General features: G+C 33.2%; 2 protein-coding genes across 2 annotated transcripts; one reads left to right on the top strand and one right to left on the bottom strand.

The window, feature by feature from the left end:
• Positions 1–9,721: 9,721 nt before the first annotated feature.
• Positions 9,722–17,735, top strand: LOC129002328 (cuticle protein 5-like). Its single transcript, XM_054430048.1, has 2 exons — positions 9,722–9,762; positions 17,402–17,735. The coding sequence occupies exons 1-2, from the start codon at positions 9,722–9,724 to the stop codon at positions 17,733–17,735; spliced, it is 375 nt and encodes a 124-aa protein (XP_054286023.1).
• A 5,554-nt stretch (positions 17,736–23,289) lies between these two features.
• LOC128983117 (uncharacterized) lies at positions 23,290–24,278 on the bottom strand. Its single transcript, XM_054402284.1, has 2 exons — positions 24,254–24,278; positions 23,290–23,933 (listed from the first exon to the last, which is right to left on the bottom strand). Exons 1-2 carry the CDS (start codon positions 24,263–24,265, stop codon positions 23,367–23,369), a joined length of 579 nt encoding a protein of 192 aa, XP_054258259.1. The 5' UTR covers positions 24,266–24,278; the 3' UTR covers positions 23,290–23,366.
• Positions 24,279–25,830: the final 1,552 nt, after the last annotated feature.

A 25,830-nucleotide genomic window follows, 5' to 3' on the forward strand; every position in this document is an offset into this window, starting at 1 on the left:
TTTAAGTTTTTAGGGATTATCGATTGATTTGAATTTTTTATTGTTTGTATTTAATTAGAAATTTTTATTGAATAATCAAATGTTCATTCTATACCCCAATAATACAATAACACCCAACATTTAGCAACAGCAAGATGTTCTATTTGTTGAAGTGTGTCAAGTCTTGTGTTATTATGCCCTCCTTTAACATGTTAATTCCGACCAATTTGCAAGTTAAATGTAGACTAACCTAATTTCCCTTGATATGCATTTTGTTGTAAACACAAGTCGTATTTATTTACAAGTAATGCTTCCTACATTCATTTTTAAAGTAATTTTGAGAGAAATTATGGTGCTTATTTTACCAGGTATATGTCAAAAGTTTATATAAGTATTTTATTATATTACGAGCTGATCAACACATGGATCGCAAAACTAAACGAGTGTAGAAGAACCTTGTCCACTTAATTCCATAAAAAAAAATATTACTTAAAACTATCGTATAAATGTTATGATACCAAAAGTAAAATTAAATTAAATATTCGATTTATCAAAGACCTGTTAAAGTACGGTGACAATTTCCAAGACGAACAACAAACTTTTTTTATCTCACATATATTTTGTCTTTCAAAATTCTTGAAGCACTCACTTTTATCCAAGGACAATGCTAAATTGCCATACCGCTTTCAATAACATAAACGTATTTAAATGTATTTATAGTTGGATCAATAAAAAGTCATCTATTGTGGAAAGTTAAAAACGTATCATTACCACAACACATGCATTAATATAAAATTAAACATGAATGTAGCAAATTTACGTCTTAAAATAATCTATAGTTGATAGGTTTTATGATAGAGTAAAGGTTAAATATGAGTAGAGAGGTGTGGAAGGGGGGGGGGTATTAAACCCTTACACCACGCCATTACTGAGCGGCAGTCTATCGTCATTGTTGTGTTAACACCTGATTTATACTTTCAATTACGAGTTGTTAGTACAAATGGCCAGAAAGCCATTAGTGCAAAGCATTAAGAGTGACAAGCTAAATGGACTGACTAACCAACATAAATATTGATTTTATTTATTGTTAGCTAACAGTTTACCAGTCCAGAAACATACAGTGTTTCGTTATGAAATAAAAATATAAATTTATTACAAAACTTTATTACGAAGAATGGGAAAACTTTGATTTAAAAATTCACTTATTGTATTTAATTTGGTCAAATAGACCAAGTTTATTAACTTAAATCATCATCCTTGGTAAGAGACGTAGAATAGTATATTTCGTAACTAGGGCCGAAAATGGGGTTTTGCCGGCTCGAGATAGGTTTTAAGTTCGAGACGAATTCGAGAACTTAAATCGATCGAGAGCTGCAAAACCATTTCGGTCCGTGGTACGAACGCTATTTTTCACCACACTATACCCTATTAGCACTATTCACCACTATAATAACGCACACTGATAGTCAACACAACTACAACTTAAGGTTATGTGAATAAATAATTTGAGGAATCAGCAAAAATAAAAATAAATAGTTGCTAAGAACGGTGATACTGATTGTGTATTTAATATGCATTCATGTTTTAAGAAAGTAAGCGGACAGCTGATTTTGCGGCCCGGGGATGTAAAAACCTGCTCGTTCCCCCAATTACGATGATAGGGCATGGCCAGCAAAACGTAACTTTCAGCCACCAATTAACGTATGTAATACAGCCAAAAACATCATAGTGTGGTGAAAATAAATTGAGTAATTAACCCACATTAACATAATATACAAATTTAGAAAGGTAAAACATAGTTGTACACGTGCTTTTCACTTTAACGTTTGACAAAGAAATATTTCTTTTATGTTTTATTCTGTTCCTAGCACAATCAGTTATTAAAAACATGACAGTAGTGTAAATATTGCATGCATTGTTAAGCCAGTACACATGTTCAAATCGTAAAGTATAACAATGAAAATATGATTGACATATGAATGATTCAAATTACAGAATATTCTCCTTTAGAGGACAGTAAAGGTACAATAAATCTCCTTTGATCATCACAGCAAAAAGACATTTCAATACCAACCCATAAACAATCTCGTATCCGTATCTGATCAATTCTTTGTGATGGGAGCTAAGGTTACCCTCCTATCTTCATCCTGTTATGCTGTCATATAGTAATGCAATACAATCTGGGACCTGTTTTATAATAAACTTCCAGGCAATGAATATGTAATTATTTTATCATATGAAATACTAATTAAAAAAAAAATATCCACTATAAATATCAGAATCGTTTGTAAACGATAAATGGTGTCAACACTGGTTTATATTATTGAGGCTGGAAGAGGATAGTTGTATTACTAAAGCAGGTTGCTAGTTAGTTAAACTCAACTTATTTTTACTCTGGTAAATAGTAGGACTAATGACAAAAAATCCCTTTATAAAAAAGTCTTTATAAAAATAACAAATATATAATTATATCAAATTGATGACATTAATATGTGCTGGAAAAACACGTCAAATCCGAAAAAAAAGAATTTTAAAGAATCATACTTTATACTAATATTATGAATGTGAATGTTTCTGTGTTTGTTTGTTTTGGTTGGGCTGAAATATGGCATTATGATAGTCCATATTCCCGATTATAAAGCCTCAACAAAACTCAACTCAACTTATCTTAAAAAATCGTTCCGGGCTCCACCCCAGTGGGTCTGGAATTTCCCATGTTAACCTTATAAGTATTAATATTTAAAAGGAATTCAATAATTTTGACACATTTTTCAACTTGGTTTTATGGTATTAAAAAGCATTAAAAAGTCATAAGGTTTAATAACAGTGTGCAGCACTATAATTTTTATTTGATTTATGACGACAGCTAATTTGAACTAGCAGCAACAAAAATCTGTAATATACAATTAGAACTGTCAAAGTATGACTGTTTACAGTTATGTTAATGTTTTAATTGTATAATTGGTGACATGCATTCAACAGAGATACTTTGATACTTGGCATGTGTTTGAAAATGATGCAATGGAATACCACGCAATAATAGACACTAGACAATACGAATTATTAAAAATATTTCGAATGGACAGAGCGTGTATTCACTGCAGAGCATTAAAATAGAAAGATGAGCCTGCTGGAATTTGTTGTTCTGGTGGAAAAGTACTTTACCTTTATTAGAAGAGCCGATACAGCTATGAAAGAACTATACTTGGAGAAGCTAAAGAGTCACAGCATTTTCAGTTTAAAGATTTTATGTTGTAAGATTTACTAGTTGAAAACTAAAAAAAATGTTTTAATTTAGTTTTTAATTGTAATTTAATCGCTGTATGGTTTTGAATCATAACATGATGTTTTAAACTGTGCGTGACACAAAGAATAATGAATGATCTTATTTCTGTGATCGTTGGCGAAGCCACTACGGACAATTATTGTAATGACCGTAATACTCTGTTTATGTCTTATGCTGTATAGTATTTAGGGTTATACCATCGTAGGCGAAGCCGCATATATAATAAGTGAATTGGGCTAGTGTATTATAAGTTGGAACACTAACCAAAGTTGAAAAAACCAAACAGATTTGAATAAAAAGCCACGAAATCATATTTTATAAATGTGCCTAAACAACTATAAAACTATTTCAAATTCTTTTAGGCCTAAAGTAACTTATGTTTGGTTTTGTTACCACATGACAACTGTTTTTATTTATTAGAATATATATAGTAGTTAATTTAACTTTTATTTACTCCGCACAAAATAAATATCAACAAGCTTAAGTAAAATCAGCTGGGTAAGTCTGTTAAATAAGAATCTTATTTATCTGTTGGCATTTAGTGATGAGAGAGAAATATATCATGTAAATTAATCTATTTTAGCTGTAGTTATTGTGTGTAGTTCTCAAGCAAAACCCATTCCAAGACAACACGAGATTTATTGACAATAGGCCCTTTATGTGATATTGGGCGTGATTTGCGATCCGTGCTCAGTGATCCATACCACTATAACTCACCCAATGTTGTTTTGCTACAATGATACAACAGCAAACATATATTATAGGCTCCCTGATTGTCTATAATATGATACATTGCCTTTATTTAGTAAGTTCAAATGATAATATAATTGTCATTGTATGGAGTATTTATAATATCACTAACAACCTGATTGTCATCAAAGATTTTTTTAAACTTGTTTTTATTTTTTTTAATTTGCCCGAAGATAGCTAATCTGTTCTCTAAATCTTCATCATTAGATATGGTAAGACCTTTACCTATACTAATATAAAATTACCATCAATATATAGATACTAATAAGAGGAAAGTGTTAGCCTTATGATTACAACACTTCTGCAGTAATTTTACAACTCATTCAGACCTTAAATCCAGTTGAAGGAGAGCGAGCTGGTCTATAAGTGGTTAGAGCGTGGGATTCCGGTTCCTGGGGTCCCGGGTTCAAATCCCGCAAAATCACCAATAGATTTTGTCTAAGTGAGAATGCCGCAACCCCTAGGTCTAGCCTGAAGTAATGTGAAAAACAATTCCGCGGGCTCGTGCCTAGCATCCTAGGACAAAAAAAATCAAGTTGAAAATCTCTCTTCTCTTTTTAGTGTACTGCGAATTGGTTAGTGTTAACATTGTTTTGTTCACACATAAGCTATATTAAAGAATAATTAATTACTACTTTCAGGACGATACTAAATGTATCGTACACTTTACACTTTAAAGTCGGCCTACCTTTTTTGTCTCGGGGGGGGGGGGGGAGCATCAATTTTTGTTTCTGTACACAAGTTTTTGTTTGTCTCTGTACACAATTACAGTCAATAAGTACTAAACTATAATTGCGCCACTTCTTTAATTATGACAACATTACTGTTGCATCAATTTTAAGGCGTACTAAAAAATTTAATAACATGTGAGAATGGATAGTATGAGTTTAATTCAATGGTTAACTGTGAACCAATTTTAGTTTATCTAATTTTAACTACAAATTACTAGTAGATAGTGAAATCTGTCGGTCTTTACGGAGTAAATACGGAGTGTTCCTGTAATACAGCCAGTTTCGTGTCAGTTATAAACTAACATCTCCTTAATTTCAAGAACCAATAAGGAAAACATTACTTTTATTGCTAATCGTCACATTTTCGCTAATCGTACAAAGTAATCGTAAAGTTGAAACTTTGTAAAAGAAAGATGACAAGATTTTTCTCACATTCAGCAATCTTCTTCCTTGCAAAATATCACAAAATATAAGTTTGTAGAAGAAAAGTAGCTCCGCCATGTTTTCCTTCAATTGCAAGTCATATAAAGTGCAGTTTGCACAAATTGTGCCTCTATCTCCCGCTCACACAGTATCCAATAATCTCCAAAGCTAGCGCCAAAGGAGCTGGTAACGCGACATTAGAGGATTTCATTTTGTCACCCCCTCACTCAAGATATATTCACTCTGCTGCATCAATTGTGCTGCAGACACGTGTTTTAAATGTCGGGACTTTGATATAAAAACTGTTACTTTTGTAGAGGGCTCAGTTGAAATGGAACACACATGTATCTACAGCCAACTGTACTGATACAAGATTGTATACTTTAGATAAAGTATGAGTGGCCTAAATGAGACGAAATTGACTACATCATCAAGGAAATGGCTTTTGAAATGCTTAATCATTATAGATGCTTAAATAGATTTTTTATAAGATAATAATAATAGTTACCATCTTGATATATGAGCGGGATGCATTGAGTTGCTGATTCAACCAAGTTCTTTTAAAATTGCTACAGCTGGCTCATATAGATGGAATGTCCACTTCACTATACAAAAGCTAATGGAAGGAATTATAAAAAAAATTGTATCTCAATAGAAAATCAATTGATTGCCTTCAATCTCTTTTTTTGGGATGTAGATTTTTCAAAATTTTCAAAGTTTTCTCTGTTTCTTGTGGCAGAAAACATCAGGACCAAATATAATTCAAAATTATTAATATAAGTGTAGATTTATTTTTCTGAGGGATTTCTTAGAAAATAATTTTATAAATAGAATTAAAATAGTTCGTATAGTTTGCAGATTTTCTGTGGCGTACTCATACCACATATCAATTTAAGCGAATATTTACAAACAACTTTATATAATTACTAGCTGGCCCGACAGACGTCGTCCTGTGTGGATTTATGTCAAATGCTCATTCATTTTCAAGATGATCTCGTTCGCATGGCTCAATCACGTCCTGGTTGAAGTTCGTTCGCTACGCTCACTCACCTTTAGGTTGGAGCTCGTTCGCTACGCTCACTTGCCTTCAGGTTAGCTCATTCGCTACGCTAACTCATCTCCAGGTTGAAGTTCGTTCGCTACGCTCACTTACCTTTCGTTTGCAAATTAGCTGTTGTCATAAATTAAAAAAATAATAGTGCTGCACCCAGTTGGTAAACCTATTAAATTGTTAATGCTATTGAACATCACAGAATCAAATTGTTTAGTTGAACCAGCTGTTAAGATTCTGTAATTCCATTTAAATATGAGTACTCATAAGGTTAACATGGGAAACTCCAGAGCCCCTGGAGCGGACCCCTTTTGACGGATCTGCACTAAACTTCACACAAACCATCCTTGAATAATGCTTAAAAATACCTGACAGTTTCATTACAATCTGTCGAGCGTTTTGGAGTCCATAAAGGACAAACAAACAAACAAACAAACAAACAAACAAACAAACATACATTGGATTTTATATATATAGAAGATTAAATCCTCATATCCTAATTCTGTAGTTTTTTATTAAAGGTAATTCACGAAACGATTGTATCATGTGTACACTGTGGTAATCTTTGTTAAAGAAGCACTAATGCTACATTAGGGGCTGCTCCCGGCGTAGTTTAGCGTTGCCTATCCCTCCAAATTAACAACTAATGAAGAGGTGATTTGAGGTAATCCCAGAACAGACAAATGAGTGTTTATTTGACGTCTATAGCCTCTAAATTCATTTGAAAGCCATTGCTAGGCCGCGATACTTATCATAGTGTTCCGTTAATGATGGGTTCGCTATGCAGTCATTGTTAGTTATGTGATGATAGTGAATACATGTAAAATGTTATATTGTATCCCCTGCATATGGACATTAATTTTCAGGAATATATTAACCGGTAAAGTTGTAATATAAGTTAAAAAATAAATTGCAATAAGTAAGGTATTCTAGTAAATGTAGTCAAGTAATGTACGAGACCATAATTGTAAAAGAAAATCAATTCATTCTTTAGATATTACATTGAAAATTTTTACTGTATCAATTTTAATGCTTTCTTAAAGTTTTACTTCTTATAGTGTCAGGTAAAAAAAAAACTCTGTTACTAAATGAAATATAATACAGGCTAAATACGAACTTATTAATATTTGAACTTCAAAATATTCTTGTACTGATTTTTCTTTAGGATCAGATTTGGCACAATGCCAAATGGGATCCGGGTCCATAAGTGATCTCGCTTGGTATTTAACCAGCGAGATTCACATTAAAGGCAAGCACTAGTGTTTTGACAGGGAAGACGTGTTTTACTTAACGCGGGGGGGAATTTGGCTTTTTAAAGACTTTTGACATTTAGGTTACGTATATTAATATTATACTTGAACCATGTCCTCGAGCCTGCCCCCAGACTAACGAAATGGAAGCGTGATCCATGCGCAGGCCCGAGAAGCGGCTCACAAAACATTACTTAACAAAATGAGAACCATGGATGGAGGTTCAAGAACAACACGCCATTTGAGAGAAACGAGCTGTAATTAACCATTTAAAAGAAAACACAACAACAATAATCAACAACAATACATGAATTAAATACTCTCAATAAACCTTAAATAAATTTAGGTACCCGTTTAAGCTGCTGACTTACAATAATTTATTTTAATCATTCAGAAAATCAGAAGGATTTAGTAAAAATTTAACATTTAATAAAAGGAAATTACCAAAATTAACAAACTATAACAATAATAAAATATGATGACTCTTTTAATAAATATCTGAAAAGTTAACAATTAACTAGGGGCCCCAAAAATTAAATACAGTGGAGAGATTTTAAAAATCGGATGATTAGGCAACAGTAGAATAAAATTTGAAATAAATAACAATAGGTTGCTGTGCTTATAAATAGTCAACAAATGTTAAAAATCTTAAAGTCCATTCGGCAACAGCAATATATATAACAATTAGATAAATAACAATTAGTCGGTAACTTGCGGTAACAGTCTTCAAGGGTGTGACACCGGAGGGCCATGAAGCTGGGCGGACAGCACCGGAGGAGAGAAGAGGCAGGGCGGAGAGGGGGCCAATATGCAGCGCCAGCCTAGTCGCAACATTCCTCTCCGCTGAAGATGGTCAGTCATTTTCCTCCTCACGGGCCCCAAAAGGCGCGCGGGGCGTACTAAAGTTACTCCATAAAGAAAGTTCTCACAAACGGCCAAGAATAAAACTTAAAAGGCACATTTATTATCCAAAAAAGGGAGATTTAAAAGGATAAAAATCTTCAGTGAAGTACTCAAATCCGACGTCTCGCAACCTCTGACACTTCGCGGTCGGAGTAATAAGAACAAAACTCACAGCCTTGTTCAAGGGGCCGTGGATTGACAACGAAAAGCTGAACTAGCCTACTATAAAAAAAAAAACACTTGAACCATTGATCATGAGTCGTGACATTCGCCCGGTGGAAATAGTCACGGCTCATACTGCGAAGAACATTTTTGTATGCTATAAAATTACATTGAAATAGGTGATCGATTTAAAGTTCAGCTATCCATCACAAAATTAAACATGCTAATTTATTCATACAATTTAAAAATATTAATCATAATTTGAACGTTGTTTCTCCTTAGGGAGAAATACATTCATGTGGATAAGATTACATATGTGGTTGTACAATTCTCCTCTCATATCCATTTACTCGTTGCATTGTTTGCCCACCTCTTATCACCCTGTTATCATTAAGTGTTAATTTTACTGTTACTGTTCCAAGTTTACCCAAGAAGAGGTTCCCAGTGAACAACTCCAGCTGTTGAATCTTATCTGTTCATTAATTCAACATCATTATAACATCTCCCAAATACTCTAAGTATACATAATCTTGGTTAAATTGTCTTTGTAATGGTTGCCAAGACACTTAGGGATTGTGTTTGGCACTAAATGGTATACTGTTTCTAGATATATAACTGCTACTAAATGGTATACTGTATCTAGATATGTAACTGCTACTAAATGGTATACTGTATCTAGATATCTAACTGCTACTAAATGGTATACTGTATCTAGATATCTAACTGCTACTAAATGGTATACTGTATCGAGATATCTAACTGCTTCTAAATGGTATACTTTATCTAGATATCTAACTGCTACTAAATGGTATACTGTACCTAGGTATCTAACTACTACCAAATGGTATACTGTATCTAGATATCTAACTGCTATTTAGGAGTTTTTCTTTTGTCAAATATACCTTATCGCTTTTCAATAGACACGTATAACAAACATTTTAATAAAATCGTAATATTATTAAATTTCTTGCCTTTTGCTGTACTTACAGTTGTTATAATGAGACTGTCATTTTTCTAAAAGTTTTAGTTTTATAAACATGTCTAGGTATTCACTGTATACTACATTAGAAACACTTTTGTGTTTTCTACATTTATTTAACTACATACTGTCTTTGACTACAACTAGAAATTCCATCCCCATGAATGTCACCAATAATAAAGCAATCGCCAGTCATTTTAAGCCAAAATGATGGTAGTTGATGTGGATGTAAGCCACCGACAGATTGGGTAAATTACTGATACTGTTGAATATACTATTTTGTTACCAAATCAAACCTATGGAACGACTTATAGCAACTGTAACAACCAATCAACTACGCCATAAACAAAAAATAAGGTAGAAAATCGAGTAAACTAGCACATTCATTAATGGCTCACTTAAATGTTATTTTTAGTAAAAAAAATTGTGACAGCTTTTACATATTGATGGAATGTCTACATCAGTATCCAATAGTCAGATATAATATAAATTGGGTAATATCGATAACTTAATAATACTGGTGTAGATGCCTCATTCATGTAACTAACTGTAGGTGGTTCTTATTAAAACTAAAACCTAGCTAAATGGACCTTACTTGTGCATTACTGACAAAGTTATATTTCCTTCTCTAGGTGTGTATCATAGTTGATGTTATTCAACGAAATACAAAATTTATTGCCTAATTTACTTTGATTAGTTCTAATTTCTACAGACATGAGGAATTTAAAACAGTGCACTCTGGTGGTGGTTGGATTCAACTAAGATCATTCTTGTTTTTAGTCTAAAACTATTCTAGTCTAAAAGTTTTTACCACGATTTAAAAGCGACTATGGTTTAACACATGTATGGTTAACCTATCGAGGTAGTTGTTTGCTCAACTTCAATCGTCCACCTTATCCTGTTAATTTAAAGCTGGTTCATTACTTGACCATATCGCTCATAAACGTGGACGTATAGTTATAGCTAGGCTCGGTTTAATACCGGGATCAGTGTCTAAGACTGGTTGATAGCACCATAACAAGCACTATGAACCAAACTGTATCAACTGGGCATTATAGGTAATTATGTCAATTATAGATTTAACAAGTTGCTAAATTATCATTTTAGAAGTATAGTTACTTGTACAATGAACCTAGATAGTATCTAGATTTCCCATCCTTATGGAACAGCTGAGGCTAATTTTATTGTTAGTTCTGTTTGGTGTACTGTAGATGTCGTGTTTTGTTTACAATTGAGGCCTATTCCGGAAAAAGGGCACATAGGCCAAAATGCAGTTTTGAGTTTATATTATTTTAGGGTTGGTTTATCATGATTTGTGCCTCACAGGTTGGTTATATAGCTAGTGGACAAGTATTGTTTATGATTAGATAGTTTTACTTGGTTAAACGAGGTTTAAAATACTGAAATAGCAAGAAACTAATTGTAAACAAAACACGACTCTACAGTACAACGGACAGAACTAACAGTAGAATTTGCTTCATCTGTTCTATAAGGATGGGAAATCTACTAGGGGAGTATGTTTTATCATTCTGTGTATAGTCAATGGTTTTATCTATGATAGTATACAAACATATGATCCAAGAGTTAAAATAAATTGTTGAAATCAAGATTAGTTGAAATTTAAAACAACTGACTTTTACTGCGTACGGACGAAAAAGTCTTTTTAGCGAATTTCCCTATAGGGAAGTAGCTATTACCGTAGGTGGCACGGTAAGACCTAGACCCGGGACCGATTTACTTTTTCATTTTCATGTCCCCAGAGGCCAAAAACACCATTCGTTCAAATTTTTATATATGTATATATATATAGACTTATATATATATATATATATATACGTCCGTGAACGCGATAACTTGAGTAATTTTTGTCCGATTTTGATGAAATTTGGTTTAAAGGTGTAAAGCGGGATAAACTTGAATGAGTTCGCGAACCACCACGATCGGACCATGGGAACGGGGCTTTACGGGGGGTTTTATGGGGTAAAAATTGGTTTTTCTCACTTTTGACCCTCAAAACACAAAATTTCCCGATTTCTCTTTGGACCTTTTTAAAGAGCATAAAAAAACAAATAATTTAGTATATAAAAGTATTTTTGTTCGATTATTAGTAACGGAGAAAATTTAAAAAATTGTAAATTTAAAATTCCCATGTTATTCTTATGGAGAATATTGTCAAATGTTGTAGTTTGCTTGTTTATGGATATATTTTGATCAAACTTGGCAAATTTATTTATTTTGTACTAAGCTATCAATATTTTACTCAAAAACACACTTTATTAGTTTCCTTGTAGCAGCAAACCTAGGTACTCGTTAAACCTAATGTTATAAAATATATTTAACTGAAAATCAATTCAGACAAATGGAAATTCGCTTAGTCGGCAGGTTTGCTGCGGCGGGGGTATTTACTTCCTAGGTCTATTTTACACCTGTAACGCATGAATTAAAATTAACTTTTTGCTTCAGTGTGACGAGTTGGCATTTTACATCATTAACTAGCATTACAGAATTATATGACGTTAAGAAACGTAAACCCTGATTCAGGTGTGAAAGAAGCTATAAACAACAATATTAGTAATCCACCCAGGAAACAAAAGCTAACCACAAATCTGTAGAGAAAATAAGATTTTTACAAATGCAAACAAGAAGAAAAAAATCTGGCCAATGTTCCTGAAACAGAGCAGGGTTCAAGTTAAAACAAAAACCGTAATCATATTTTGCAGCGATAAAAAAATAAAAGAGGTAAATCAGAGTAATCCAATTACTGCAAGGGTCATTGTGAAATGCAACTGCATCCAAACTGAAGCATGCAGCGAGGTATGTGAAGAGCCCTCCATACTGCAGTTGTTGCTACGTGCTGCGTGTTCAGATTAGTCGCATTTACCCTGTTTCATTACCTTGTTGATGTTTTAGAGGGTTGTAGTTAGTTGAGGTTTGAATGGAGAAAACAACACACAACTGGTCTAAACTGGGGTTTTAAGTGTTTTGGAGAAATTTGGAATGATATGTGTTGCACTAAATCGTGAAATAGCTATTTCTTATTAAAATAATTAAAAGTGATTATATTTAATGCTTATCGATCAAATATAATTTGGAGCTAAATCTGAAGCAGGGAGTAGAATGATTTAGCTCAACTGGGGAGGGTCCACTTCATTCCTGACAGAAACTTGGGAGTTGATATCAAGTAAATTTACTTGTTAAGTTTATAATTTTTCCCCTAAAATATATAACAATATCTACATAAGATAAGGTTGTTAGAATTTTCGCTCTAATGATTTAGAATGTCATTCCAAATCTTAGAGGGGAGTTTTAAATTATCTAATACACCTAAAGTTTGTAATTTATATGGAATGCATGTCCAGTATATTGGGAAAGATGATTAATATTGTGTGCTGAAAAAAACCGTACAAAAGTTTCAGCAAGAAAAAAATCCAAACTCTTTTCCTCGTAGTAATCCTATTTGTATGTTTATTGAATTCGCTAAAACCCATTATTGATTTGTATACTATAAATATTTGAATGGAAGAACTGCCATGATGTTTAGTACGGTTTGAATTTTAAAAATATAACATTAATAACAAGCGAGAAAAAAGGGTTATATTATGTATATATATTTTATTATTTAATATTAGAACGATTTAAGTAAATAATATGTTTGAATTGTTTATACTACCAGGCTCTGTCAAATGATCAAATGAGGTAAGACTTATACACCCCTGTAGTATTAGACTACATCTGTCCATCTTCAGGTGCCACAAAAACATGTAGTCATCCCATTTTATTCATGTATTTCACCCATATAATTAAAATGGTTGACTAAAATCGTAAAGAATCGTCTGTATTTTAACTTCAGCACTCGTTACATTCAAGGTTATGCGTTATTGTAGTAAGCTCTTTTACGTTTATATACGATTTTTCAAGTATTTTCCCCAGTTCAATTTGTTAAAACGTTTAAAGAGGTCAAGTGTCAGGACAGCTATTAAAATTATATATTTAATAATTTAATGATTATTCTCATGAAAACTTGTTAATATACTTTCATAATTGTTGACTAAAAGCGCAGACTAGGGAAACAACCAAACCGTTCTAGCTTAGCAAAGAGTTACGTAAGTAATTTTTAACGCAACCCGTTTTAGCGTAGAAAAACGCTTGTGTCACTTGGTCCTGGCGATATAAAACGTCATTATCTGCTCATAAATATCCAAGGATCCAATTCTGACACTAAATGCAGGGTATAATGTAAGGATCTCACTAAAGCAGCAATATTTCTCAATTCAGCTTATAACCTGATCATACGTTGTATGGAACAATCTTGTAGAAAATAAGCTAAATCATATCCTGCGTGCTTGCAATAATAACGTCTTGCTTGGCAAAGTAAAGTAGCGCAGGAATATATTAGGAATTAGATTTTTATCTATCCTTTAAAATAAAATTTGTAAGTATATAACCTGTTACGTACAATAAGGAGCTCTTAAAATAGTAATATAATCTTTGTTTTAAGCAAATTTGTCTGTTTAGAGGAAAATTAGGATTAGTAAATTACGATGAATTGATAAGATCATATTTAAGTTAAATTATAAAATAAAAAAAACATGATTAATTTACATCGCTAAATAAACTTAACCTCGGTCAAACATGTTTGTTCAATTAACCTTACGGTTGTGAAAATGCTAAAAATTATTAAAGTTCATTACTAATTTTAGTTCAATTACTAAAATCTAAATGATATTTAGTGTTCATCCATTAATCAAGGAGATTAATAAACTCAACAATGCATAAGCAGTATTACTGAGCCAAAACTCAATCTAAGTATTTTGTTTCCTGTAAGTGTAGAAGTAAAGAATTTCTTACATTTCAACAGAGAAGTACTGTAAAAATTAAATTGAAAGGTAATCCGTCAATATATAATTTTACAAATGCCCTTTGAAAACCCGTCAGTCGTGACATGAACAAGGACAAAGAACAAGTAATTAGCAACTCATTGAGTCAACAAGTGGACAAAGTATTTAGAGCCACCTACCTTTTTGTGAATAAGGCGGATTAGTTAATTTTAACAATCCTGAATTAGAATGTTGAATATTTCTTACACACTTTCAGTTGGAGTGCTTGTTATTACACTTTTAAGATGCTCGGAATGCCCAAATAAGTTTATTGCTGTTTTATCTTGCGTTTAAATTGCATTTAATTTAGTTCAATGGACGTGTTTAGTAATGAATGGAGGTTCAAAGATAATTTCGTCCTGGTATTTCATATTTACATAGACCATCTATATAACATCCCTCAGTATACAAATAAATAATTTTACAGTACTTTTGGTATTATACGGAGGCCACTTATTTTACAGAGCGCTGTGGCGGTTATGGTTGGTTGGGTTATCATAAATATGTTTGTAGGACTTTCGTCATTTTGTTATAAATCGAACGATACCAGATGAGTTATACTTCCTATTTATGATAACCCTACCTAACATAACCACCACAGTACGCTGTATAAGGGTGTCCTCCGTATCATACCAATGAATTAATTGTACTACTAAGTACTAATTACATAGAATAAGTACATAAAATAAGACAAAAAGTACTAACTAAAAAGTTATGTTTCAATTTGAAAATGAACTTTAAGAATCTATATTTTCACTTTAGTTACATTAATCCATAAAAACACCCACTGAAGTAACGCCAATCACTACTTATTTTATCATAATGATTACAACTTAACACTTTATTAGACAATACAATCGTGTGTTACCGATATAATCGCAATTGTACGATTGCAATTTGAAGAATTCATTTAAAAGGATAACAAGAGATGAAGTTTGTTGATGTGACATTCGCAGCTACTTGCGAAGCGAGAGACGTAGTTATTGTGCGCGCTGCGCAACAGAGATAGAGAAACAATTTGTGCAAACTGCAGTTCATACGAGTTCCACACTTCCACAGCCTCCCCTACTCTGCCAATTTCAAAACAAACTTTTAGTATATTTTATATGAAAATGGGACTAACTAGATTACCATAAAACCCATCCTGCAGACATCCCAAAGTAACACCGATCTTGCAAAAGAATGTTGTTTAATTCCAAAATACAAAGAAAACCCAGCTAAGGAATGTATAAGTTAACTCCTTAAATTGAAGTAACACATTCATGTTGTTAACCTTGAAAGATATTTCACTACTTAATTAATATCTTAAATGCATGCAGCTAAAGCTATTCATTAGCAGTTTCCTTTTCCTAAATTTGTTTCAAAGCAAACATATGGTGCAAGGAACAATCATGAAACAATTAATTGCAGAGTGGGTGGCAATATATTAGCACACATGTATATAAACACAGACGGTGCATTTAATATTGCATATTTCCTAAGGATGGTCGTTCTGGTGAGTGTGTAGTGAAGGTGGATTATAAGCCAAGGCACAATAATAGGGCGACGAATCAGTATAGGATGTGTTTTAATGGAATATTTCTATTACATTCTTAATCAAAGAGTGTCAAACAGTATTTTTCAAAACTTTCGTAACAATGTTTTAAAAACCAATTGAAGGGAGTGCAATTTTTTATGGTTTGGTTAGCTATTATTGTAGTCAAGTATTGTACAGTGACAGTGTATTTAAAAGAATACAATAAGTAATAAATTTATAACAAACGAGCTAAACCAGTTCTTCTCAAAGGGAAGAGGACAAGAAAGAGTACAGTGCTGTTTTTTATCTGCTTTGTATATGGTTACACAATAAGAACTTTATCTTACTATTTTGTGGTTAAATCCTTTTCTTTAAAATCAAATAATATGCTTACATTTTCTAGACAACAAAATGCAGTGTATAAGTGGCATTGACTCGTGGTTTAAATTTCTCTAACTGTAGAAAATATGTATATTTTTGATTTAAATTGAAAAGATCAACTTAAAATGTAGACCTACTTATTTAACCCTACTTATAGTTTTAGACAATCTATCAAAAATAATCTAACAACATACCGTAGTGTAACAATAAAATTTGTCAATGGGTGATGTTACATAGAATAACGATGTTTTACGCTAAATCTTAAATATCAGCCAAGCCTATGTAACTCATTAGATAAATATCCATTAAATACCATAAAAGTGTAGTAATGGCTCACTACAGTGATTTTTCTAAACCTTATGCTGAGTCATCTTATTACAACTTAATAAACAATGTAGATTTAGAATACATGTAGCAGCTATGTAGATATTAGTAAATGTAGTTGTAGCTTTATATCTTAATTAAAATGCACATTTTATTTTGCAGTTCGTTGCTCTGGTTAGTGTTCTGTATACACTCAGCGTGTTCTACACCACGAATTCGCAAACCCACCGCCACGTCCGCCTTTTTCAAGTAACATATTAAGTGACTTATTGGAAATATTTTAGATATTATAACTAAATAAATAAGAATTGTATTTACACAGGGTAAGAGTTAGTTGTCGATAAATTCAAAAGGACGTCATTGAGTAAACAGAGCCATAAAAGTGTTGTCGATTTCCATTTTAACGTTTGCAAATTAGAACACTCTTTTGTATATTTACCATTTTTTACGATTTTAAACATTTAAAACCCGCGATCTTTTCATTTTTACCCATAGGTTATAGTTATTTATCAGAATTTTAAATTTTGTTGTAGATACACAATTACAAGGGAATTTAGGAATTCTGGAATAAAAAACAACCACCTCTTATAGACCCTAATCATCTCATTAGGACATGTTAGTGAATGTGTTACATACATGGCAATACTTAAATTAGTGTCTACAGTAATGATAAATACAAATATTTAATTGGCATGATTGAGAACATTCAATAAAATTTACAAGTATTGATTTTATTTATTAGGTACTGGCGTATATTGTGGCTATATATACCCAGCATTTGTGCTGCAGCTACTACCACGGACCTACCGCCAAGCCTGTCGGCCTCCACAACGGCTACCTGGCAGACACACATGAGGTAGCAGCAGCCAAGAACGCTCATCTCGCCGCTCTAGCCAAGGAATCTCACTACGGAGGAGACTACGGATACGATCATGGCCAGGAAAACAGTGGCTCTTATGACGGCCATCATGGAGACATCAGGTACCACGGACCCACCGCCAAGCCTGTCGTCCTCCACAACGGCTACCTGGCAGACACCCATGAGGTAGCAGCAGCCAAGAACGCTCATCTCGCCACTCTAGCCAAGGAATCTCACTATGAGTACGATGGAAACTATGGTTAGGAACACAGTGGATTTTGTGTAGACATCAGGTACGACGATTCAAACTCTTCACGGATGCAACAATGTCCACTATAGTGATTGATACATTTTGACTATGTTATGGACCTGACCATGGACACTCCCATAATGTGGCGCCTTACCACGGACTTGTGACCAAGTCTGGGGGGTGCTAAAACCCTCTTGATACCACAGTTAAAATGTGAGATATTCACTTATCAGTTGTATTGCTACAGAGCTTAACGTAGAAGCTTCTTTGAACAAAACTCAAGAAGATTTGATTAAAACAGAGCCAATTAAATCAAGTGGTACACACAATGTGATTTTTTCTTGCATTACTACCAGAAGTCTTATTAATCACGAGTTGCTTTATCCGTAGTTAGCAACAGAATGAGGACGTTGAATAAAATTATGTCATTTTAAAATCAATCAATTTAAGGTTATGAGTTTAGAAACAAAACTTAATCAACTATTTCTTCATGTTTATAAAAGGGATGTTCAACCGTATACTACATGCTGTAAAGGTAGTGTTGGTGCATCATTGCGAATACTATACTATACAAATTTGTAAAACATGCGCTTATGCTTTTAAAACATTTTTAAAAACTACTTACACCTTGACATTGTAAAAATCTTAGAACATTTAATAAGTGTTGCAGTATAAAATATACTAATTGACTTTAACGTCAAACGAAATAAATATACCGTATGAACTTATCAAAACGTTAACAAAGTATTGTACACATATTTTCTTTAGGTTCTCATGGAGACAACAAAACAGAAAGCTATTATTTCTCAAAGGTCACATTGAAATTGTTTACGTCCATGGGTTTCTTATGCCCGAGCTAGAAGTTTTCCTGGGTTTCAAACAATTGTTGGATTTAGTATCTTATACCACTTTGAAACGAGATCTGATTATACATTTTATTAAACGCTTAACTGATTAAGGGGTATTTTGATGCTATGTACGTCTTTAATAACTTTCGGTGCAACTGACCTTTTCAAAACTGTCTGGAAAAATGTGTTAAACATATTTTTTCCGAATGTTATCAATAAACTTTTTAATTATATCAATGAATTTTGTAATGATATCTATGAAAAACTATGATACGAAACCTAATTTGGGATGGTTCTTCTATTGTTTCTTATTCGGCCTTGTTTTCTAGAGTTGGCGCGAAGGTTCTTGTCTCACCCTCCTCACACTGTTTTGCTTTAATGATAACCTTATTGTCTATGTTATGGTCTCCCTCAGATGACATACGACTGAATAGAATTCACTTTCTCTTCTTACGTATAAACCTCTATCACTTTTCTTAATAAAAAACAAATTCTTACATCTCTTGCAAATGCAAAACTATTTAGAACATTTGTGATTCAGAGTGTTCCTTAAATAGAAAAATAGCGTTATCAGTCACAAGAAATCACAAACATACTAAAACAGCAACCACTCTCTAACAAGTTTAGCAAAGCTTTGAAAAGGGCAGAATACAAAAAAAATTTACTTAATAATACGTCCTGGTTTTATACTAGTGTTAAGTATAATACTGAGTAGTCAGGTCAGGCACAAGTATCTTCAAAGAGTGTACACAATTTCAATCTTTAATAATAATATACTTAATAATAATTAGTATCGACGTTTTTCAAAAAGTCCCCATAATATCACAGACTAAAGAAAAACAGTGTTTTTTTATTTATAAGATTCAGCGATAATACCTACGACCAAGTTACGACCAATACATGACGAATTTATTTAGTTTATTTAGTGTTTAGTGTGGCCTTGCTACGACTGACATTTCTTTCGACTATACAAAATGTCTTTATGTTTCATCAAACATTTGGTATACTTATCGTTCTAATAATAACAATAATGTTATTGATTTAATTGAAAACAGTTACACACATATTGGTGCAGGCTGGATATAAATGAAGAGTAAGTGGATAATGGAGTTACATGATATGTGTAGCTTGCTAACTAAATAAGACTCTCTGTTTCTTAGCCAGGGCCTTTTTGTTAAAAGTCTGATGATCAAGAATATTTATCTCATACTTGAAATCATTTAAATGTATGACATTATAGTATATATACAGGGTGTTCATTTGAAAACTTTCCATATCTGTTGTGTGCAAAGGTAAGGCTTTTTACACTTGTTTGTTTTCATTTCGCCCCAATTTGGACATGCCAAATCCAATAAAATTATTTTCAATTTCGAAAAATGCCCCAAAAGGGCCCAATTTGGGGGGTAGGGGTGCTTTTTGAGAAATTTTCAAATGTAAACATGGGTTGTGTGATTCATCAATTTAAAGGTCTAATCACCCCGACTATTTTGGTGCAATAAAAATGTAATTATTTTTAACCGTATTTACAGGGTGGGTCAAAACGTTTTAAAAAAATACTTTGAAGTTAAGTACCGTATTACCCGAACTACTGAACGGAACAGCGCCAAATTTATTTCCAAGCTTATTCTTGATCAACTCTTTCAGATAACTTGTAATAAGGGCATTTTCCGTGTTATTTTCTAATTTAAAAAAAATCTCAAATTTGAAGAATAAAAGAAAGCTGAAAACTCAAAATTCTTAAATAGCAAGGTATAACAAATTTCATACCACGTGAAAGGTCCTTTTTTAACAAACATTTTACGTATTTAAATTTTCTTTCTATCTCTTACCTTTTACAAATTGCAGTAGAAAAACTGAATTTTCCATAGTAATATTGTAACTAGTTTTCTAATAAAACAGCCAAAATTCGTCTCTAGACACATTAAATGGTGCATTAACTGAAGGAAACAATTCATAATTATTGATACCCTGATTGACAAACAAGTCATTACGTTTTACTTTGTGAAAAACAAGTCTTATAGCTGATGAGGACAACCTACATGTGGGCCGCTTTCTCTAGTAGGTACCATTGACTAGTCAATGGTAGTACTAATTTCCAAAACGAATATGGTGTACACTTAAAAAAATAGACTTTATTTTTACTTATTGGACAGAACAAAAGTGTTTCAGGATAACTGCAAAGTGTTTAACAATAAATATCCAGGTAAGACCTTAAGTCATAAAACTGTAAATGATTTAGTTAAGACATTTCTGAAACTGGCTCAGTTACCAATGAGAAAAGAACAGGATGAAGGGTCCAAGATGAACTGACACAAGTAAAAGTAGTTGATCAATTTGTAATTAATCATAATACATCGTTGAGCAAAGTGCAATGTGTTTAGTTAGAAAACTAGTTATAATTTTACCATAGAAAATTCCGTTTTTCTACTGCAATTTTTAAACGGTAAGAGATAGAAAGAAAACTTAAATACGTAAAATGTTTGTTAAATAAGGACCTTTCACGTGGTATGAAATTTGTTATACCTTGCTATTTAAGAATTTTGAGTTTTCAGCTTTCTTTTATTCTTTAAATTTGAGATTTTTTAAAAATTAGAAAATAACACGGAAAATGCCCTTATTACAAGTTATCTCAAAGAGTAGATCAAGAATAAACTTAGAAAGAAATTTGGCGCTGTTCCGTTCAGTAGTTCGGGTAATACGGTACTTAACTCCAAAGTACTTTTTTTAAAAGTTTTGACCCACCCTGTAAATACGGTTAAAGATAATTACATTTTTATTGCACCAAAATAGTCGGGGTGATTAGACCTTTAAATTGATGAATCACACAACCCATGTTTACATTTGAAACTTTCTCAAAAAGCACCCCTACCCCCCAAATTGGGCCCTTTTGGGGCATTTTTTGAAATTGAAAATAATTTTATTGGATTTGTCATGTCCAAATTAGGGGGAAATGAGAACAAACAAGGGTTAAAAGCCTTACCTTTGCACACAACAGATATGGAAAGTTTTCAAATGAACACCCTGTATATATATTTAATGTCATTGAGAATCATAACAAAATACATATGTGTTAAACAATTTTCTGTGGAAGAATGAACAGCAATCATTGTCCTTTTGGTACAACGCATCTACAAGCGCAGACATATAGCGACGTCATAACGAAATGACCTTTGATCATTCAGCCGAAAGGACATTTCAATACCCGCCCATAAATAAAATCTCATTTCTGTAATATCGAATCATGTCTTTGATGTGTTCAGAGGTTATCTCCGTTTCTTTACGTATTCAATACAAACATGATGTCATACTTTGGTCAGAAATGAAAGTTTTCCTGATAGATTACCTGATATATTCTCGAGAGGCCAAAGTTCGTATGCGTTGTCTTTTAGCAAATGAATTTTGTAACCATATTATAAATTTAAAAAAGGTTTACGAAAGATAATGTTTGTTAAAACTATAGTACAGTTATCTTTAATTTTTTAACATTTATTTACAAATCAAGTTGACGCTGAACGTTGACGGTTTTTACAGACTTTAAAAACGTAATTAATGAAATGGCTACATATTTAATGAACCCAACCCGTAGTTTTTATTATTTGAAAATTGATCCATTTATCAATTGTGTAGACGTAGACCATCAGCTAAGTATACCATCTCTTTGAGTATTTGTAGAGAAAAAAATGAATAAAACTTTAGAGGATTACATGTTAACTGGCAAAACCATTGACTTTATACCACACAAAGTATTTATGGTATATGGTCAATGATAAAACATGCTTCTTTCGTGCTGAGGATATTTAAAGATGTTTGAATAAAGGTAAATTTGAGGGTTGATTGTAGATGGTTGATGAAAATACGATCAAAACCAATTGAGCTTCTTTTATGCAGAATCAACTTTAAGGTGATTTGAACTCCTCTGACCGCTTTTACATATGTATTGGTAAAACTCTTAATGAATACAGTGAGGGCTTGGATTTGTAGGGAACAAGCTACAAGCACAGTTCACGCCTCACTGCACTAAACAGCTCGTTTACAATAGCGTCATTTGAAGTAGGCTTCTACCAACACGTATGTGTATACATTGTAGCATGATGGGGAGGGTAGTAGCTAACTGATGAACTATCAGTCAACAATAAACAACTCGCGGTGTTATCACACATTGGCTATCTGATAACAGCTTCCCTTCATTAGCATCATGCTCTTGCGATCAACGGGGGATGGATCAACTCGAAAGGATTTACAGCTAAATAAATATTAATTTATATCAACGAGTTATTCCCTAGTACTTTTATAAATGGAATCTCTTTAAATTAAAGACGTCAAATAATAGACTGAAATAACTTAACACATGACTTCAGGCTACGTCCACAGGATCGTGGCATTACCAAAGCAAACCAAACCTCGCAAACCAAAAAAGAGCACGACTAAACCAACTCACTACCCTGGATCCCCAGCACTTCACCCTTAGAACAAATTATTACTTTTCCAAATAGGACAGCCTATATAGATATAAATGTATATATATCCTTATTCCCCTATCTACCCTTATAATATGGTGTCAGGTTTCAATTTGGGTTGTGTTAAAACTGGATTACATTGCTTTCTTTACTCGATTATTTATTTGATTATTTTTGTAAAAAAAATGAACATCTTTATTCATCAGATAACCGAGCTGAAATCAGAATTATAATATTTGTAATAAGGTATTTATATGATAAAGTAAACTTCTCACTTTTTAATAAAGGAAATCTAAATAAACACACAATTATTTACATTAAAGATTTGTTTATGTGACGGTTAATAGTGATAATACTCGGAATTCTTATGCAAAGTCTGCAGATGATGTTCCCTGGCGGCAGATACCTCGCGAGTGTCTGCCAGGTATCCGGACTTGAGCACCACGGGCTTGGCGAGGGGTCCGTGGTAAGGCACCACATGATGGGAGTGTCCATGGTTGGCACCGTAGTCTGAGGCGTATCTGCCACTGTAGTGGTCACCGTAGCCTCCGTGAGCCTTGGCCTTGGCTACGGCGGCGAAATGCTCAGCCTTAGCAGCGGCCACCTCGTGAGTGTCTGCGATGTGTCCGTCATGTAGGACGTGTGTGATGGCGGTGGGACCGTGGTACCTGATGTCTCCATGATGGCCGTCATAAGAGCCACTGTATTCCTGGCCGTGACCGTATTCGTAGTCTCCTCCGTAGTGAGATTCCTTAGCTAGAGCGGTGAGATGAGCGTTCTTGGCTGCTGCTACCTCATGGGTGTCTGCCAGGTAGCCGTTGTGGAGGACGACGGGTTTGGCGGTGGGTCCGTGGTAGTAGCTGCAGTATACACTCTGAGTGTATAGGGTTGCGAAAAGTACCAGGCACTGTAAAAAAAGAAATTCATAAATTTTAGCAATTTAACCTACCGTGACGAATAGGAAATACAGTATTTTTACGGCTAACCTTAGCAAAGTGTATCTTTCTATTCCCTCTCAAGTTAATTTTAGAAGGGATCCCATTTTGTTCGAGTAAAATTGTCGATATATATATTTCATTACAAACAACTAATCAACTAACAAAGAAGTTTTTACATTGTTTGACACATATACACGCATTGTTTGTCTCTTTATCCTTAACCAAAACGTATAGCTTTTTCTTAAATGTTCAAACTTATTCACACTATCTAACAATGCTATCCACCAACCAGAGTGTTCATGTTGTAATGCTGAGGATGAACTGCCTCAGTGAGAGTTCTGCCTGGTAGATATAGTGGTCTGGTCATTGGTCAATATCCTGGGAGGATGCTTTCAAGAGCAACGGCTGAAGTGGATCCACGAAATCCACATTCCGTGCATTCTTAATTAATTAGTCACATGTGATCTCGAGTAGAGTTTCTCATTAATTTTACAATAGTGACTGGGTTACACAAGCACTAACTTATATTCAATTTTAAGATGAAAATCTACTCACGTATTCACTAGAAAGGGTCAAATGTCGTTATTTCATGCTGTAAGTGGCTGTTCGTTTTGGTGTTTATATAAGTATGCGTTAATATTTAGCAAACATTAATCGATATGATTTATTTCAAATTTATGAATGCAGCTGTAGATTAGCTGTCATAAGTTTAAAACATGTACCAAAAGTCATTAAATAGTTACAAGTTACATTTGTCACATTATAACATATACGTAAGAGGATAGTATCAATATAATAAAAACAATAAAAACCAAAATAAAATTACAATCATAATCCTTTCAGTTAAATTCTGTTTAAAAATCTTAAAAAATTAACACAGGGATGTTGTCCTCTAGAACGCTTTAGACATAAGCTAAACCCCTGTTTAAAGTTTTAAAAGTACTAAGTTGCTTGATTTAATGTCTAAACCCGCACAGAATGATAGAAAGCTCAGTCTCCTTGTGTTCAAGAAGTTATTGAACCCCCCAAACAGACACACTTGGTATGCATTGCCTAGTGATTGTCTACTTATTCCCGTCTAATTACAGACTTCCGCGAAACCACCTGAGATTTGGTTGGTTTCACGTTTCCTTTCCCGCAAATAAGAAGATTCCATCAAAGATGTTCCTTTATTGCTCCCTTAAAATTCCTCTTTGTGTTATTTGAGTCACTCATGACAAAATAATCCATGGTAAAAATGCCTTGACCAATGATTAAACTTATGCATACAATCCTTACTTTATAGACTTCACTTTATAAACATTAGTTATTCTAAAGAGGACGTGGTGGTCTTAGCTTCTTATTTGTTAGGATTATTAATGTGCTCAGTTGTAGATAATTTCGTCATTCTAGCACTGGACATTATTCCACGATTACTATAAAAATACTGGCATGGATCATAAACATAAACAAATGACGTTTTTGGCCCAAAAATAAACATTATTTTACAATGCTTAAATGGAACTACCAAAACATATGTTCAATGCTATTAGTATAGGATTCGGGCCAACAACGTCATTTGTTTATGTTTATGATCCATGCCAGTATTTTTCTAGTATTCGTGCATTATTAGAAATGCAGAAGGTTTCGTAAAACAAATGAGCATGTAATTAAGAAACATGAGTTAAAGTTTGACTTAACTAGGCTACTTGGGTAGAAAACCTTATTAGAAAACTTGTTTTACTTACATGTGTTAAAGTCTGATTCTTATTAATTTATCACTGACTAAAACCTTTTTACATAAATACACCCATATTTATTGCGTTTACTTCGCCTTTTTTACACGATTTGTGCCATTGGTTAATTACAAAATACGGTAACGAATTT

This window comes from Macrosteles quadrilineatus, unplaced genomic scaffold (assembly GCF_028750875.1).
Source record: "Macrosteles quadrilineatus isolate MER2022 unplaced genomic scaffold, UCM_ALF_1.0 Scaffold_1__1_contigs__length_201487025, whole genome shotgun sequence".
NCBI classification, from domain to species: Eukaryota; Metazoa; Arthropoda; class Insecta; order Hemiptera; family Cicadellidae; genus Macrosteles; species Macrosteles quadrilineatus.